At 50.5% G+C, this 15,852-nt stretch overlaps 5 protein-coding genes across 5 annotated transcripts; 3 read left to right on the top strand and 2 right to left on the bottom strand.

Moving 5' to 3' along the window:
* Positions 1 to 46: 46 nt before the first annotated feature.
* BO97DRAFT_397552 (2-hydroxychromene-2-carboxylate isomerase) lies at positions 47 to 1,273 on the bottom strand. Its single transcript, XM_025694149.1, has 4 exons — positions 1,082 to 1,273; positions 912 to 1,011; positions 559 to 845; positions 47 to 457 (listed from the first exon to the last, which is right to left on the bottom strand). The coding sequence occupies exons 1-4, from the start codon at positions 1,166 to 1,168 to the stop codon at positions 251 to 253; spliced, it is 681 nt and encodes a 226-aa protein (XP_025547888.1). The 5' UTR covers positions 1,169 to 1,273; the 3' UTR covers positions 47 to 250.
* A 3,138-nt stretch (positions 1,274 to 4,411) lies between these two features.
* Positions 4,412 to 5,803, top strand: BO97DRAFT_480408 (pectinesterase; the record flags this gene model as incomplete). Its single annotated transcript, XM_025700754.1, has 6 exons — positions 4,412 to 4,665; positions 4,718 to 4,854; positions 4,904 to 4,986; positions 5,035 to 5,242; positions 5,290 to 5,483; positions 5,547 to 5,803. The coding sequence occupies exons 1-6, from the start codon at positions 4,549 to 4,551 to the stop codon at positions 5,801 to 5,803; spliced, it is 996 nt and encodes a 331-aa protein (XP_025547887.1). The 5' UTR covers positions 4,412 to 4,548.
* Positions 5,804 to 7,551: 1,748 nt separating this feature from the next.
* On the bottom strand, positions 7,552 to 9,990 carry BO97DRAFT_194412 (putative monooxygenase). The gene is made up of 6 exons (XM_025690491.1): positions 9,628 to 9,990; positions 9,501 to 9,580; positions 9,171 to 9,454; positions 8,800 to 9,117; positions 8,610 to 8,752; positions 7,552 to 8,559 (listed from the first exon to the last, which is right to left on the bottom strand). Exons 1-6 carry the CDS (start codon positions 9,854 to 9,856, stop codon positions 7,742 to 7,744), a joined length of 1,872 nt encoding a protein of 623 aa, XP_025547886.1. The 5' UTR covers positions 9,857 to 9,990; the 3' UTR covers positions 7,552 to 7,741.
* Positions 9,991 to 11,942: 1,952 nt separating this feature from the next.
* Positions 11,943 to 12,935, top strand: BO97DRAFT_437375 (sterol desaturase family protein; the record flags this gene model as incomplete). The annotated part of the gene is made up of 3 exons (XM_025697844.1): positions 11,943 to 12,096; positions 12,153 to 12,827; positions 12,880 to 12,935. 3 exons carry the CDS (start codon positions 11,943 to 11,945, stop codon positions 12,933 to 12,935), a joined length of 885 nt encoding a protein of 294 aa, XP_025547885.1.
* A 709-nt stretch (positions 12,936 to 13,644) lies between these two features.
* BO97DRAFT_445935 (uncharacterized protein) lies at positions 13,645 to 15,368 on the top strand (the record flags this gene model as incomplete). The annotated part of the gene is made up of 3 exons (XM_025698599.1): positions 13,645 to 13,657; positions 13,850 to 13,928; positions 13,986 to 15,368. Exons 2-3 carry the CDS (start codon positions 13,896 to 13,898, stop codon positions 15,366 to 15,368), a joined length of 1,416 nt encoding a protein of 471 aa, XP_025547884.1. The 5' UTR covers positions 13,645 to 13,657; positions 13,850 to 13,895.
* Between the last annotated feature and the right edge of the window lie 484 nt (positions 15,369 to 15,852).

The raw sequence follows: 15,852 nt of genomic DNA, 5'->3' as shown, positions 1-15,852 counted from the left end.
AACACTCCTGCCATAGGAATAAGCAACAAGAAGTCAGTCTTCATTTATACAACCACAGTTTAATCAAGGCACGTAGCCCAGAGTCCACACAATCATACCATCGCTCAGCTCTCTTGCACAAAACCATACATTACACATTATTTACAATTCATGCCTATGCACCTGTGCCATAAAGCATTTGCGTCTCCAAGTAGCACTACTTCTCCTCTTCAAATCCTCCTCTCCCGCTTGCTCATCACCAGCAAATCAATCACTTCATCAACACCCGAAACCCACCCTCCATCCCAACATCCAACCCCAAAAACTCCGCCACAAGCCCCAAATGATCCACGCCCCAGAACCCCTCCCTCTCCCCAGCGGGACTCGTACACATCAACCAAGGCAACCCAAACGCCCCCTCTTCAATAGCACGTAGCGTATTCGCCTCCAACAAAGCCTGTCCCTCAGCCCGCTTCTCCTGTTTTTATTATCAAGAAGTCAGCATACCCCAGTCCACTGACCCACCACCACCCCAGCCCCAAAACCCACAGAAAAATGACAAGAAAGGAGAGAACAAACCTCACGCCCCAAAGCCTCCAGCACCTCCTTCCCGAGCGTCTCCATAATCACAGCCCGATACCGCTCCGCATCCGTCACACAAGCGGAATCCCCCTCGGCCCACACGGAGGTATATAGTCGCTCAACGATCTCCACTAGTTTCTCTGGGTACGTGTCCGAGATAAGGCACAGGAGAGCCTGGATCTCGGCTGTTGGGAAGGGGAAGTCCGATGGTACGGTTTCTGTCATTGGGATGCGCAGACGGCGGGACCACGCGAGGCGGTGGTGGTTTATGTAGGTTTGTTTGTCTATTTTTTGTTAGCTTTCGGTATGGGGGAGGGAAAACGGTGTTTAAGATTTGGCTGGGGATATACTCTTTATCATGATGGGTGGCGGATTCCCGCAGGCTGTCAGTAGGGTGCGGAGGGAGACGGGCGTGTAGGTTATTTTGCAGGAGCGGAAGATTGTGGAGTTCTGTCTGGAGTATTAGCTTTGTGTATATTGGAGTATCGATTTTTGGTATTGGGGTAATGGGTGGAAGTACCCTCAAGACTTGGAAGGCGATATAGCTGAATGGGCTGACGAGGTCGAAGTACAGCGTTATCTCGGGAATTGTATTGTTGGTTGTCATTTTGGATTGTAGCTGTTAGCTCGTTGGGAGTATTGCTTGTGGTGTATATAGGATAGGCTTGTATTTAGAGACTGATAGCTGTGTATGAGTATTCTTTGGGTGAGGTCGTGTTTATATAGTTGCTGGACGATGATTGAAGCCATACTCTGCCTGTAGCTGCTGTGGCTGCTGTGGCTGTGGCTGTGGCTGTATGCTTGGGGCGTGAGTGGTGACTCAGGCACCATTTTGCAATGGTTGAGACGCGCCGGTCGGCCCCAACCTAACCTGTTTGAGTTCCCCTGCCGCTTTGAGATTGCTGAGGCGCTCAACCGCGATTTTTGATTATTCTATCATTCCGACTGATTTGCCCAACTGTTTTCTCGTGCGGGTGTATGGTGTTAATGTGCTTGGGGTTCGTTGCTCTGGGTTGATTCCGTATTTCGTGGCTGGAGATTTACGAGGTTGACTGTTAAGGATACACTGGTCTTCAATTCATGTAGCGTTCTGCCTCAGGCAGACTCAGGCTGCGATTCTCGGGTTCGGATTTCCACCGTGCGGAATAACCATCCGCTGAGGCTTATACCTCGTGCTGTTGAATGGCAGCCAAGCTTCGATCTGCAGTCTCATGTTGAAGGCAACTTGTTGTCAACATCGAAGCCGGTAAGTCAAGCTTTTTCCACGCTGCGGAGTTCGTCTTATGTCTTGTGTCCTGGCCATGTTAATCAATTGCGGATGGCGAGCCAAAGCTTGATGTTACCAATTTGCAGGGAGAATGTTCCACAGATGCTGAACTATAAGTTCCAGAATCTCAAAAGAGCCCGTATACACTACATTCACTTGGTGGTATGTGGTTGGCAGCTGCAAAGTTCAATGCTTGTTGTGAACTTCAGCTGCTGGCAATGTTTATAGCTGGGCCAGCCTATTGACCACACCAGATACCGCATCTCTGACTATAAAATGCCCCATGAATGACCGCTAGAAATTGCACGTAAGTGTTGCTAGGCCTTGGAAGGAGACTACGAAGGTCTCAACACTATTCTTGGGGTCTGAGTTGAATCTTCACAGCAAAGCACGAGATCCAGTTCCAGTGTATCATGGATATAGACAAGAACGGTTATTGCGCCCCCTTACGCTTGAATGCTGCTCGGACCTCGGTAGCATTTTACGCCGTCTTGAGGATGTAAGCTCGGCGGTTTCAATATCACTTATTTCAAGACAGAAACAACTTCATCATTCCATGGGAATGTAGCCCTGCGCCATTTACCGATGTAAGCGAGGGGTACTGGAAGACCACGCATTCGAGGACGTCTTTTCGCTCGTCTTAAGTGATTAGGCGGTAGACAGTAACCAAAGCAAGTCAGTCTGTGTACAGTACCATGAATCTTAACTTGGAGCTGTAACGAGAGAACATTTGTGCTTAAAGGGCGAGGGAGACCACCGGGATATATGACTCTAAAGGTATCTTCCCATTGAATCTTCGAGCAGCTCTGGATAGCTGCAGACAATGGCGCGCCGAGACTTCATATGGATTATGCGGAATGAAAGAGGTCTGAATTAGAGTGTTAAGTGATAGTTAGTGGGTCACGGTTCTGAGCTACCTTCCCTTTTTGTCTTCTCCATAAATGATCATGCCAACCCCTTCATCTCCAGCCGTGCAACTAACAACGCAATCCTTCCCAATGGCTCATGGAGCGATGACCCTCAAGCAATGGATAGGAGTCAGCATTCTTATCGTCGCTATGATAAGAATTGCACTGATTGATTACAGAGTAGCAGCACTACCCCACCAATCCCTCGTCACGAGACCAGACCCATCCTCATGAGAACGCCCCGGACGCTAATAAAGCTCCAATGACTCGTTTCTCCTGACTCCTGGCTCTATCATCATTAGGGTTAGTCTTTTCCATGTGTGTGATATCCCTTAGTTACGGCACTCTGATTGATATGATTTCCGAATTGTCGCGTTCGCTCTACAGACATGTCCACGTCAGCTTATCAATTCCGCAAATTGGCCTTGCTTGGCAGCTTGTGAGTGTCCTGTCTGCGCACTAGAAGAGCTCTAATGTCAAGTGGGAATGCCTCGGTATACGCTCTTCCAAAACCAATCGTCGATCGATATCTCTTGCCGGTCGTATTCTCCATGACCGAGATACGTCAGCTCATCTTAATGTCAAGTCATATAATCCGGGAATCGGAGACTCGGAACACTCGGGTTGCAGTCTCCAAATGCATATCCACAAGTGAGGGTCAGGGGTGCGACCGAGTAAATTACACTATCAACTATACTGGCGTATCCCACGATCGTCCCATGGGTGCAATCAATGCGATGGAAGGCACAAAATTCTTCCGGAACACGGTCTGAATGTGCCGAAGGTGCGGATTTCTTCAGCAGCAGCAGGGCTTGTTCGCCGGACGACCCATCTGAATCAGCACCTACGGTCGGATGCTTGACCAAACTTAAATTCCGATCTTCCAATTATACCAGCATGTGCCGCCTCCCGTTCAAGAGTACTCGCGGAAAAAGTGTTCAACATGTGGCATAACTATCCTGCGGCAACGGTCCAGGCGTGACCTGCATGAGACTTTCGGTGCTTGATTTGGATAATTCCGTCAATCAAAAAATTCCAAGCAAGATCGCTGTCTCAGGTGACGATGAACAGGAACAGGGGCAGAATGGCGCTTTGACACGGCCATAGTCCGAGAAGAGTAAACGTAACAGCCTTGCCCCTGGACAACATTGCATCAATCTGGTGTGGTCTCAGCACCCCTCCATGAGCGGTACGAACATGCTTCTGTCCATGCAAGACCCTGCTAGATTGTTTGAGCAACCCCTGGATGTCCCCCACAAGCCGACCGTCGGAGATCGGCGTTTCTGAGCAGCCCGAAAGCTCTCCTGTCTCGAACTGATGTGGGTCAAGGTCGACCCTTCAATTCATCACCATTTTCACTTGACCCGTTTCTCATGCCATGTCGTGGTTATCATTAAGCTTAATCATTGGAGGTTAAATATTGATATTAACCAAAGACAGGGAGCGCTGTGATTGCACCATCATAAATGAAGCACCCACCAAAAACGAAGAAAACCGGGCCATGATAGGTTCCACTAGACTAGAGAAGCATTAGAAGCTTCTTTGAATGCCTCCAGCCGACTTGCCCTTGCCCGAATCTTCCTAGTGATTTCAGATATAGTTATCTTGACTCGACTGGGGGTCTGCAGATATTCCGCTGCAACCCCACCTTAAACTCCTGACGGATATGAGACAAATGCCGGCCCAAGATGGAAATGGCGCACTCTAACAATCACCATCTTGCTAGAAAGAAATATAAAAGGTCTTTCTTGTCTCTACATTGAGCCTTACCTCGCCGATCCAGTCGATCTTACACTCACGTACACCGCAAAAATGGTTAAATCAGTCTTGGCTTCCGCTCTCTTCGCCGTGTCCGCACTGGCTGCCAGCCGTACCACGGCTCCTGCCGGCTCGATCGTCGTCGCCAAGTCCGGAGGTGACTATGATACGGTGAGAATATCCGCATGAATCATATGTTAGAGGTTTACTGATGCCTTTCCAGATCGGAGCTGCCATTGACGCTCTGAGCACCACCTCCACCGAGACTCAGACCATCTTCATCAAGGAAGGTGTTTACAATGAGCAGGTCTACCTTCCCGCCATGAAGGGCAAGGTGATCATCTACGGTGAAACCGAGAAGTATGTTGTTATCCTTTCTCCTCTTGAAAAGACGCTAACATCTTCTTAGCACTGACACCTACGAGGACAACCTTGTCACCGTCACCCACGCCATCTCTTATACGGACGCTGGTGAGAACGATGACCTGACTGGTAAGTTTCCTCTGGTAATCATTACCGGCATGAACTAAACAGGAACAGCGACTTTCCGCAACAAGGCTGCTGGATCCCAGGTCTACAACCTCAACATTGCCAACACTTGTGGCCAGGCTTGCCACCAGGCCTTGGCCCTGAGCGCGTGGGCTACCGAGCAGGGCTACTATGCCTGCAACTTCACTGGCTACCAGGATACTCTCCTTGCCCAGACCGGTAACCAGATCTACGCCAAGTCTTACATCGAGGGTGCCGTGTAAGTGTTTTCCAGGTCCTGAGAAAAGCACGTACTAACCCGTCTAGCGACTTCATTTTCGGTCAGCACGCTCGTGCCTGGTTCCAGGAGTGTGACATCCGTGTTCTTGAGGGTCCCACTTCTGGTTACATCACCGCCAACGGGCGCTCCTCCGAGTCCGACACTTCTTACTATGTGATCAACAAGTCGACCGTCTCTGCTGCTGAGGGTAACGACGTTTCCGCAGGCACCTACTACCTTGGTAAGTTTTTAGAGTGTCTTTCGATCCGTGATGAGCTGTACAGCTGTACTGATATCGTTGTAGGCCGTCCCTGGTCCCAATACGCCCGTGTGGTCTTCCAGCAGACCAGCTTGACCAACGTGATCAACTCCCTCGGCTGGACCACCTGGTCCACCTCCACCCCCAACACCGAGAACGTCACTTTCGGCGAGTACGATAACACCGGTGCTGGAGCCAAGGGTACCCGTGCCACCTTTGCCGAGAAGCTGACTACCAAGCTCAACATCGCCGACATCTTGGGATCCGACTTCACCAGCTGGGTCGATACCAGCTACTTCTAAGCTGAACGCTTGGAGGGTGTTTCGCAGGGGTATTTAAGCAAACAGCTGAGCTGACGTATGCCGTGCATATAGCTTCTATTCTATAGTTAATCTTCTACCAATATAATTTGCGCCACTCATGCTCACAAGTTCGTCATTTTTACTGCGTAGACCGAGCATAAGCCGGTTGCATGCGTTTTAACTTACTTTCTGGCCCACCTCCACAATCACTTTATGCTAATATCGGCAACTTTCAATCAGCCCCTTTCTTAACCCGGCAGAGCACCCACAACCACCTCATCATCTCGACACTAACCCGGCTCTTGAACCCCTCAAGCTCCGCATGGGCATAAGGATATGTGCGGGGTAAACCCTCCTAACACCCTCTGAAAGTCGGAATCAGATCCCCTATGATGGTTCTTCATTCATTGTAGCAGGGGAGACCTATCTCATGGCTGAAGGCGATACTCATTGAAATGGTGCACTCTCAATTAAGTTTGTTGGTGGTTAGTAACATCGGTTGATGTTGTCCGGGCTAGTGAAGATATATATATCTGCGTCGAGTCGGAGCTGGTAACCACACTCTCTGCATCGAGAGTCCAAGGAAAGGTATGTGGTGTGGATGGCATATTGGGTCTCCTCTCATCCCGTCACTACTACCTAGCTCTATTGCCTTGTATTGCTTTGCGAAGGAAACATTGAGGGATGGATGAACTACTTGTAGGTGACGGACTACACATTACCAACGACGCGGTCGGTATCCGACACAAACACCAGACCAATTGCGCTCGTGCATGTTCCGCGTACTACACCCACACACTTACATATTCACCGCACTCACAGTTGACTCCCATAGTCAACTCACAGAACAAGAAACAATCAGCACGACCTGGACCCCCATCTCCTCCATACATCAAGGATATAATAAGGTTCAACCTCCCCGCCGTCTAATACGCCGGAGACAATCGCCGAAGACAAAGGGCAGCTTGAACCCCCGTAAAGAGGTTCAACTTACACTCAATTCAATACGCCGGAGAAAAGCACCGGACACAATCGACAAACAGTGAGGTTCAACTTACACTCAATCCAATACGCCGGAGAAAAGCACCGGGCACAAGCGACAAACAGTGAGGTTCAGCTTACACTCAATCTAATACGCCGGAGAAAAGCACCGGACACAATCGATAAACAGTGAGGTTCAACTTACACTCAATACAACACGCCGGAGAAATGCACCGGGCACATCAACAAACAGTAAGGTTCAGCTTACACTCAATCCAATACACCGGAGAAAAGCACCGGACACATCAACAAACAGTAAGGTTCAGCTTACACTCAATCCAATACACCGGAGAAAAGCACCGGACACATCGACAAATAGTGCGGTTCAACTTTTCCAAGCCCTGATACGCAGGACAAAGAAACCGGGTTCATAGCTGCTGTTGAAAGTTGAAACCACCCCCCCACTTCCGCCAATGGATTTGCATTCGCTGGAAAGTGTTTGCCACGGTCTGTTTGCTTCGGCCGAAAGGTGTGAGGGGTTGAGGCATCTATTGTTGCCTGATTGCTCCTTTTGCATGTTGTTGCTGGGTTCTGGGCTTCTGATTGATTCGGTTGGGAAGAATGAGGATCCGCTTTTGGTTGGTCTGTCTGGGACGGACCCGTGACGGATTCCGGGTTTGTTCGGGCGCGGGTGAAGGTTCCCGCCAATGGGGGCTTGGTGGTGGGTGTTCTGGGGTTCTGTGATTGGGTGGTTGTGTGGCCCGACGCCGCGGTGTTTGGCCGCTGCTTTTGAAACGCGGAGTTGATGGCCGTGTCGCCGGCCGCAGAGGTTGAACCTTTGCTTGCGTTGGAAGGTCAACAGCTTTGTGATATAAAGGAGAGTATGTACGATATCTATATGGTGTCTACATGTATTGATTGAGGGTAGATGAGGCGACTGGCGACACCAAAGCCAAGCTAGATCTCACCGTAGAGATACCTGGCCATACACTCCACCGCCTCTTTCAACTCGCCCCGATCATTGCAAGCTGCGAAGACAAACCTGTCCGGTCGGACAACCACGAATGTTCCCTGCACTCTCTTGCGAATTAGGAACGGATTATACGATAAAGGTACAGGGCGTTGGCTGCATAGCGGTGACCTGGAGAACTCCTCTGCGCTGGCGATCTGGAACACGTTGGACATCTGAATAATGTCTGTCGAGGCCATATTTTCCACGATTATGGGGATGTTGTGACTGTCGAACTCTCCTCGAGACCAGCACTCAATGCCGTGCAATGCCTCCGTCGCGGAAGCAATTTCAGCACTGCTCTGGAGGTAGATAAACACGCGAAACAGAGATCTGCTGCCAGCACGGTAGATAGCGTCATCGGTAAAGCAGATCCTGCCGGTAGCGGTTCGGCAGTATACCTGAGGCATGTAGATTCCTCCGTTCAGATCGGGGATGAAGGGCATGCCTTCAGAATGTCTGAGTTGAAATGTTGCCGTCTTGCGACCGCCACGTTGTAGCCGATCTCGATACATTGGGAAGAGCTGCATGAACCAAAGAGCCCAGTCGCGGAGGAGGGTCTTCAGCAGATTTCTTTCGCATACCAGTTCGCCGTTGCGGACCGTCGTGGCCAGGGATACTCTGAGTTGCTGCTTGCGTTCAAGGTACCATGCGGCTAATACCCTCTCGTGGTTGCGCTTGTATGGTTGATATCGGCAGAGCACCACAAGGCGCCATGATAGGGAGATTGCATCGCGGAAGCCTGATACTATTCCCTGACCACCGACTGATTGAAGCGTGAGACTAAAGAATATCCATCAAGAAAGAAGACCTTACAAGGTGGAAAGACATGCGCTGCATCACCGCACAGAATCACCCGTTCCTTAGCCCATACATTGCATGTGCGGGACGAGAACTTGAAAGGGCGACAACGAAGAACAGTGATGCAGTCCTCAGGGAATTGCACGTCTTGATCGAGGCTATGAACGAGTCAATCGGCGGCAGCGAGTAAGAATAAGCGACTTACTTGTATCGACTGCCTCTGTGCGTCAGGTAAGGAAGCACGATCCGCCTCATCTCCTCTGGTTCAGCCATACGATCTCCATTTTCACTGCGATCGACAAGATACTCGAATCTCCATAGTCTGTCTTCTGGAAGACCAAAGCGACCACAAACCGCCGGTCTCTCCCGGTTGCATAGAAAGCGGAACTCCGATGGGAAGAACAAGTCGTATACCTGCTTAGGTTTGTATCCTAATTCCCACAAAGGGAAGCTGGGATGTGTCTCGGGTGTCGGGAGGGTCATCTTCCAGTTCAGTGCGACCCATGTCTCTTCGTAAAAAGCCCTGCACTCCACAGTAAGCAGCTGACTCACCTCACTCAGTAGCAAGCTACGTACTCATGAAACTTCTCCATCATGACCCCTCGTGGCTCAAGGTATTGTTTGCGTGTGTACCCCGTCTTGCCGTCTGCACCAACCAGATACCGGGCGCGCACGTTATGGTCCTTTCCATCCGCGTTGTGGTACGTGCAGTATACCCAGTCCTTGTCCTCCTTGATGCCGACAATCGTGGATCCACATCGCAGGGAACAGCACGTGGGAGAGATGGCGCTCCTCAGCTTGCTCTCGAGCACCGGCTGCTTGTGGCCAATGTACCCGACATGTCCTGAGGTACCAGCGGGCTAGTCACAATGAGAATCGACTATCGATCGGAGACGACTGACTGACCGCATTGTGCACGATTTCGAGAATAGGAGGCTTGTGTAGGTCCTTTTCGGTGCCGCTGATGAACTTGAATTCTCCCATGCCTTCGTAGGTCAGCTCGGGTCGGGTCGGTGATAGAAGAAAGACGGACATGTTCCGATTTCCGTGTAGATCCAGTCATACAAACCTAATCCCTGGACCAAGCGTATTCCATCTTCGTCCAATGCAATACCTCGAGGATCGGTGGTGATATTAGCCTCTTTCTCGATCACGATGTTGCGGATGCCCATGCGACCGAGATACGCGGATAGCATCGCCCCTGTAGGACCGCAGCCGCAGATGATCACCTCGGTGGTCTCCCAAATCTTTCTGCTAGACATATTGAATTGAGCAGGCTTGATTCAGGTTCGAAAAGTGAACCGTCCTCGATAATTGATAAAGAAGCCCAGAGAAGAGGTGGGAATGGCAGTAGTGCGCTCATGCGGGACGCTGCGACTAACTCATTACGGGACAGCGCATTAAACCTTGTTGAATGCATATTCCTTGTTCATTTGATCAGATTGATGAGACTGTGATGTATCGGGCTCACTGTTGGTGTGAAGACATGCGTTGGGGATGTTGGGGAAGGTTGAGAGCTAAAGAGGGGGAAGCGGAGAAAGAACTGACAGGGGTGGGGGCAGAATCCCTTCTGTCTTCTGGACAACACTTTGCAACCCAGTATAGCGTACAACTGCCCTTGTGCACTACACAGTGTGCATTACTTGAGAAGCCAATGAGTTTTGTTGAGGTCGATGTGTTACATCTCTTGCTATGTGAGCGTTGTGAACATCTTCAATACTCGTTCCTGAAGCGCTTCAGCTTCAGAGAATTCAGCAGTCTTGTTCATTCTCGTTATGCAAAGGAACAGACGAATGCTGCTAACATATGAATCAACTATTCTAGATGCTGCAAGTATCCTAAAACGTGGCTTGCTACCGATGACTCGGATACGATTGCGATGAAGCGTTAATCGCGGTGAAACAAATGCTCTGAGCTTTCACAAACTCACTTGAGGTATGGCAAAGTCGACTGGGACTTATGTGAAAGCACGACGAAGTCTAAGTCGCCCTTGTTCAACGACCAGAAAGACCAAACACATGGACAGACCCTGGTCGCATTCAACATAAGGCTTGTGTCTTGATGTGGTGAGCCACAAATCAAGCCCACAAGCCATCATACTCGGGTACGCGCTTATTTACCAAGATGCTATCAGCTTCCTCCTCGAGATTTAAGCACTCTGATGGCGCGATAGCCCAAGCTTCCGGAAAATCGCAGTTGAGAAGCAATGTCGAGTATCTTATTGCGATCGCCCGTGTAGGGTCGAATTAAGCGAAGACATCAATTCATATGATAACGTGCTCATCGGCAAGTCAGCTCCACCGGCCAGTGGCGTGATTTTTTGCAGACGTCTAGGCCTCATTCTAACACACACGAAAGTTGGGCTGTACCTCAGGACACGGAACGATCGAGATCTGCTACTATGCTTTCGTGTATCATGTCGCTCTTTCCGGCGACCCTTTTGCCGAAACAGTTAGGTTTCTTCTGAAAGGTATTCGGGAATACATGCCATATGCGTCATGGGCGAACACCGCAAGTGACTATTGGTCGAGGCCATTATTGCAGCTTAGAGCTCTCTGTCACTAGCATGAATACCCACAGTCTACATTCTCCGGAACATGAGATCTGGAGACAAGACAAGAACAGACGGTCCAGCCTTCCTGGAACCGAATGCCTAACGGTGATGCAAGCTTAGCAATTGATTCGGTTTGCCGCCCGACTGAAGAGGGAATTTTGAACCTCAATCCTCTTGCGCATCGGCCTACTCAATTATTTTGTGCAAAGTGCTTTGATGAGAAAACTCTGTCACCGGCTTTTGTGGACGGGATCTGACCATCCCGAGGGGCCCGGATAAGATTACATCTTAAGCAACACCCTACAAAAGCGACAACCTGAAGAGCCTGACAATTCAGTCATAACGATGTACATTTAGGCAGCGATGGCTCAGGGGCATCCGGCATCGTTCGACCGCGTCGTGCGTTTTAGCCCCAGAATGACCTCTGCGGCGCAGGCATTTCTCGACCATTTTCCTCGACCGGCCAATGACACCACGCATCCGAAGAACCAATAATGGAACACATTATACATTTCAGGTGGGCCATGGTGATCTGGCCGAATCTGGGGAAAGGCCAGTTTGTGAGTGGCGGGCGGAATTTGAGGCGTTGGAATTAATCAAATGCAGGACACGGATCGGGATCAGTCGATGTCTGTCCGGGATCCGGAGTGGTGTGTCCGATCAGACCATCCGGATATCCACCAGAGCTACCGGTCACCACAACCGAGAAAAAAAAAGTACATATACTCAAATGCTCACTCAATGTATGAGTCTCCAACGAATTAACAGCGTGACGGAATGCGCTGACGATCATCATGGACTACAACTTCAACACCACGCTCGCCGCACCGGCGACGGGCTCCTATCATGAGCTCTACGATATCGCCAGCCTGAACCCTAAATTATCCTTCCTCGAGAAGCTCTGGTGGACACATTACGCCTATTGGGACAACGACATTCTCGCTACAGGTATGGTTCTCGCTCTCCCATTCACCACAAACACGACAATTAACCCCCGTGCCCAGGCATCATCACCTTTCTCGCACACGAGCTCCTCTACTTCAGTCGCTGCATCCCCTGGATCATCGCCGACGCCTTCCCCAGCCTCTTCCAACGCTACAAGATCCAAGACAAGAAAGCACCGCCTTCCGCGCGCGAACAATGGAACTGCGTCAAATACATCCTTGCAATCCACTTCATCGTCGAGCTTCCGCTCATCGTCCTCTTCCACCCGATGATGGAATTCTGCGGGCTACAATATACCGTTCCCTTCCCCGATCTTAAGACCCTCGCCATCCAGACGACTATTTTCTTCTTTGTCGAAGACACCTACCACTACTGGCTCCACCGCGCCTTTCACTGGGGCCCGCTGTACCGTGCCGTCCATCGCGTCCACCACCAATATGCCACCCCATTCGGCCTGACTGCTGAATATGCGAGTCCGTGGGAGACAATGCTATTGGGCTTCGGAACCATCGGGCCTCCCTTGGTGCTGGGCTGGTTCACGGGCGAGGTTCATCTGATGACCGTGTTGGTGTGGGTGGCGCTCCGGCAGTTCCAGGCCATCGACTCGCATTCCGGGTATGATTTCCCCTGGAGTCTGCGGAGGATTTTCCCGCTGTGGGGCGGCTCGGATTGGCACGATGATCACCATCGGTATTTCCGGGGGAACTATTCGAGCTCGTTCAAGCATTGGGATGGTGAGTTTCCTTTTCCCTCCGGTCTGGGTCCAAAGCACTAACGTTGGGGCAGTCTTGATGGGCACCGTTGCTGGGCCTCGGGGGAAGAAGATGCAGAAGAGTGAGTAGGATGATGTGCTTAGGGATGGAGTTCAGTTCGGGTAGATGATATTGTTATTGATATTACTTATTACTTAATCATAATTGATGGATGTGTATGAGACTGAGTCGTTCCTTCCTTCCACGTAGTGACAATCATTTCTCGGTCTAATCCTCCCACTGCTCCTAACTTTGTCGACAGTTATCACTCACGAGGCTTCGCCAGGATAACCGTTGAACACTCGCCCAGCCAGCCAGCCAGACTCTACACCGATTCACTTCAGCTCAAATTGCCTATGAACGGGTCCTTCACAAACACTTTGACACTCATAAGGGTTATCCACTCCTATCAAAGCTCGAAAGAAGTCGAAGGAATGACCAGTTACAGTCTCCTCGAAACAACAGGAATCCATGATGCACCTAAGATTTGCCGCACAAAGTTTGATGGAACTGGTGGAACACCTCTGAGAGACGTGGAAACGGTGATATCCGAGGCTATCGAGGAACTCAGGGAAACGAGGCTATCAACATGGCGACGAGGGCGGTGAGCGGACCTCTGAGAGGCCTCAGGCTCGTCCAAGTTAGTGCAGGAGTCGGAGCTCGAGTATTTCCGGTCTCTCAATGTGTGAGAGGGGGCATCATGTGACTTTGGCGGTAGAAGCACTCTGGGAGCACTGAGGTACTGTGCGTCTCCTCCTCACATCTTTGGTCTTGTGTTTTCTGTGATGAATACGCCATTGGAAACTTGACAGGTAAAATATTCTCAATATCCACTTATTTGGCTCAAGGCTCCCTATGAAATTCTCTTTTCTCCCATCCTCCGATCGTGGATTGATCCGCTCGAACAAGCATGTTTGCCTATGTATCTGTCTTTGAAACGACGCACCTCGCCATACTTTCGCTTTGTCTCATCTTGACCTAAAATCTAATTCATGAGGTTACAGAAAATAATTGAATTCGCTACATAGACGCGTCACGATATCAGCAAAGATGACGGCCCTTCCTCTAGAGGTCATAGACATTGTGAGTTGCGCTTCTATCGATCTGTAATCATGGCTTGTGCCTGAATTGGCTCCATAGATCTTGTCGTACATCGCAGAAGAAGACTACGCGTATCAAGTCTCTAGGAGAGTAGAACGCATGAAGACCGGAAAACGGTGCCCTCCCGCCAACACCATAGCCTGTTTACGACTGGTGAACAAGAGCTTCTGCACCTTGATGTCCCGGCACCTGTTTCGCAACGTGATGGTCGAGATCCCTAAATACGAGCGCCTGGCCAAGATCTGCAGCAGTGAGTACGCTGGCTATGTTCGCCAGCTCGAAATTGGATTCGGAAGCCGTGATGAGGGCCTGCTTGAGCATATCGATCTCCTCGCGACGTCCATAACAAAACTGCGTAACATCGAGGCTTTGCAAGTGACCTTGGGCGCCAGCATAGATTACCCGGACTCGAAGATCCAATTGCTCCTCCACAGCATCCTACAATGTGCTGCTACAACACCGAGATTGACGAGCTTGAAGCTGACACTCCCCACCCTTGACATGTTCACGGGATCGGTCCTTTACACTTTGCAAGAGCCACTGGAACAAGTCCTGCGACAGCTCCGTCATCTGCAGATTGGCTCTTGGTACAGTGGACGGGTGTTTATGCATGGTGGGAGCCCGGCTTCTCCTCGTCTAAACTTCACAACTTGGTTCCTCGGCTTAGTCGAGTCAGCCGTGCATGATCAGGCGACGCGGTTTGTGCCGCTCGAGCGACCAGTCTCGCCTGCTCTGCATCTCGAAACCCTTCATCTTGAGGCGAGCAGCGTCTCTTTTCAAACTTTGGTCTCCGTCTTAGAGCAGGTTAAGCACTTAATTTGTCTCCTTAATTTCAGGAATGTCACACTCATTGACGGGGCGTGGCACGACATTTTGTCCCTGGCAATTCAGATGCCCAAGCTGACGGAATTCACCTTCATCGATTGCAAATCCCCGGCACCCTTTTCCACACACTTCACACGCACAAACTTCACTTTCCCCCTGTTAACCCCCCTACATCTTAAGCCGCAAATATTGAAATCGTATCTATTGTCATGGTGTAAGGTAGCAGCTGCTGCCCCTCTCGATTTCATCCGCCAGCATACAGATCCCAGGAATTTCTGGGCCATCAAACCGGCGTCAGCCGACAGGAATGGGCAAAGTTGGCAAGATCAAGTCCGTGCCATGTACAAGCAATTCGAGATACAATACCAGCACCACCACCACAACAACAACTTTCCCATGACCACGACCACGATTGACATAGTTGAGAAGAGGGCGAGAAGCCTAGCTAAGTTTGCAATCCTTCCAAAAGAGCTTAAACCCGTTTGTCGGACGCTTCTGCGTCATGTCGATGCCAACCGGAAAGCCCGCGGCATGAAGCCAATGCTGGACCTCGGGCCGGATTTGTACGCGTGGAATACGGTGGGGTTGGAGGGATGATCTTGTGGACTTGGCATTCCCGAAGAGCTGGGGACGGAGGGGAGATATACACCTGCTTGGACGCTGGCATTTCGGGAGGCTAACCGCCATCGGCTCTTTCCAATACACCTCCAAATGTTCTAGTTCCATGCACCTGATTGCGCTCTCCGCCATGTAGACGCGCCCCCTTCGCGAAACTTAGCAGGAACCGGTCGCAAGCAGTAATTCGCGCAAGCAATCATACCCGTAGTTGTCCCACAGGCAAGTCCACCAGAGACTCGATTCTGCTTATGATAGCATCACCCCTCCCAATTCTCGGTTAAGCTCAGACATTGAACCCGTAAACTAGCTAGGTACAGTACAACCCCTATTCTTCATCTCTACCCCGCTGTGAGGGGTGAATAAATATCCGGCCTAAGTTGTGCTTTTGCACCATGGGATGAGGTCTTTCGAAGGCCTATCGATGGGCTGTTGCTGCTTGGATTGTCTATCCTATCCTATCTTT

Source organism: Aspergillus homomorphus (assembly GCF_003184865.1).
Source record: "Aspergillus homomorphus CBS 101889 unplaced genomic scaffold BO97scaffold_44, whole genome shotgun sequence".
NCBI classification, from domain to species: domain Eukaryota; kingdom Fungi; phylum Ascomycota; class Eurotiomycetes; order Eurotiales; family Aspergillaceae; genus Aspergillus; species Aspergillus homomorphus.
The sequence above is the reverse complement of the archived record's forward strand: the minus strand, read 5'-3'. Positions and strand labels throughout refer to the sequence as shown.

Excerpts from the sequence above, each read along its gene's own strand:
- BO97DRAFT_194412 (XM_025690491.1), bottom strand. The coding sequence starts at position 9,856 with ATGTCTAGCAGAAAGATTTGGGAGACCACCGAGGTGATCATCTGCGGC. Across the intron at positions 9,118-9,170 it reads ATGATGGAGAAGTTTCATGA|GGCTTTTTACGAAGAGACAT; the intron begins GTACGTAGCTTG and ends TGTGGAGTGCAG. Across the intron at positions 8,560-8,609 it reads AGCGCATGTCTTTCCACCTT|TCGGTGGTCAGGGAATAGTA; the intron begins GTAAGGTCTTCT and ends CGCTTCAATCAG.
- BO97DRAFT_397552 (XM_025694149.1), bottom strand. The coding sequence starts at position 1,168 with ATGACAACCAACAATACAATTCCCGAGATAACGCTGTACTTCGACCTC. Across the intron at positions 846-911 it reads GCCACCCATCATGATAAAGA|ACAAACAAACCTACATAAAC; the intron begins GTATATCCCCAG and ends AACAAAAAATAG. Across the intron at positions 458-558 it reads TGGAGGCTTTGGGGCGTGAG|GAGAAGCGGGCTGAGGGACA; the intron begins GTTTGTTCTCTC and ends TAATAAAAACAG.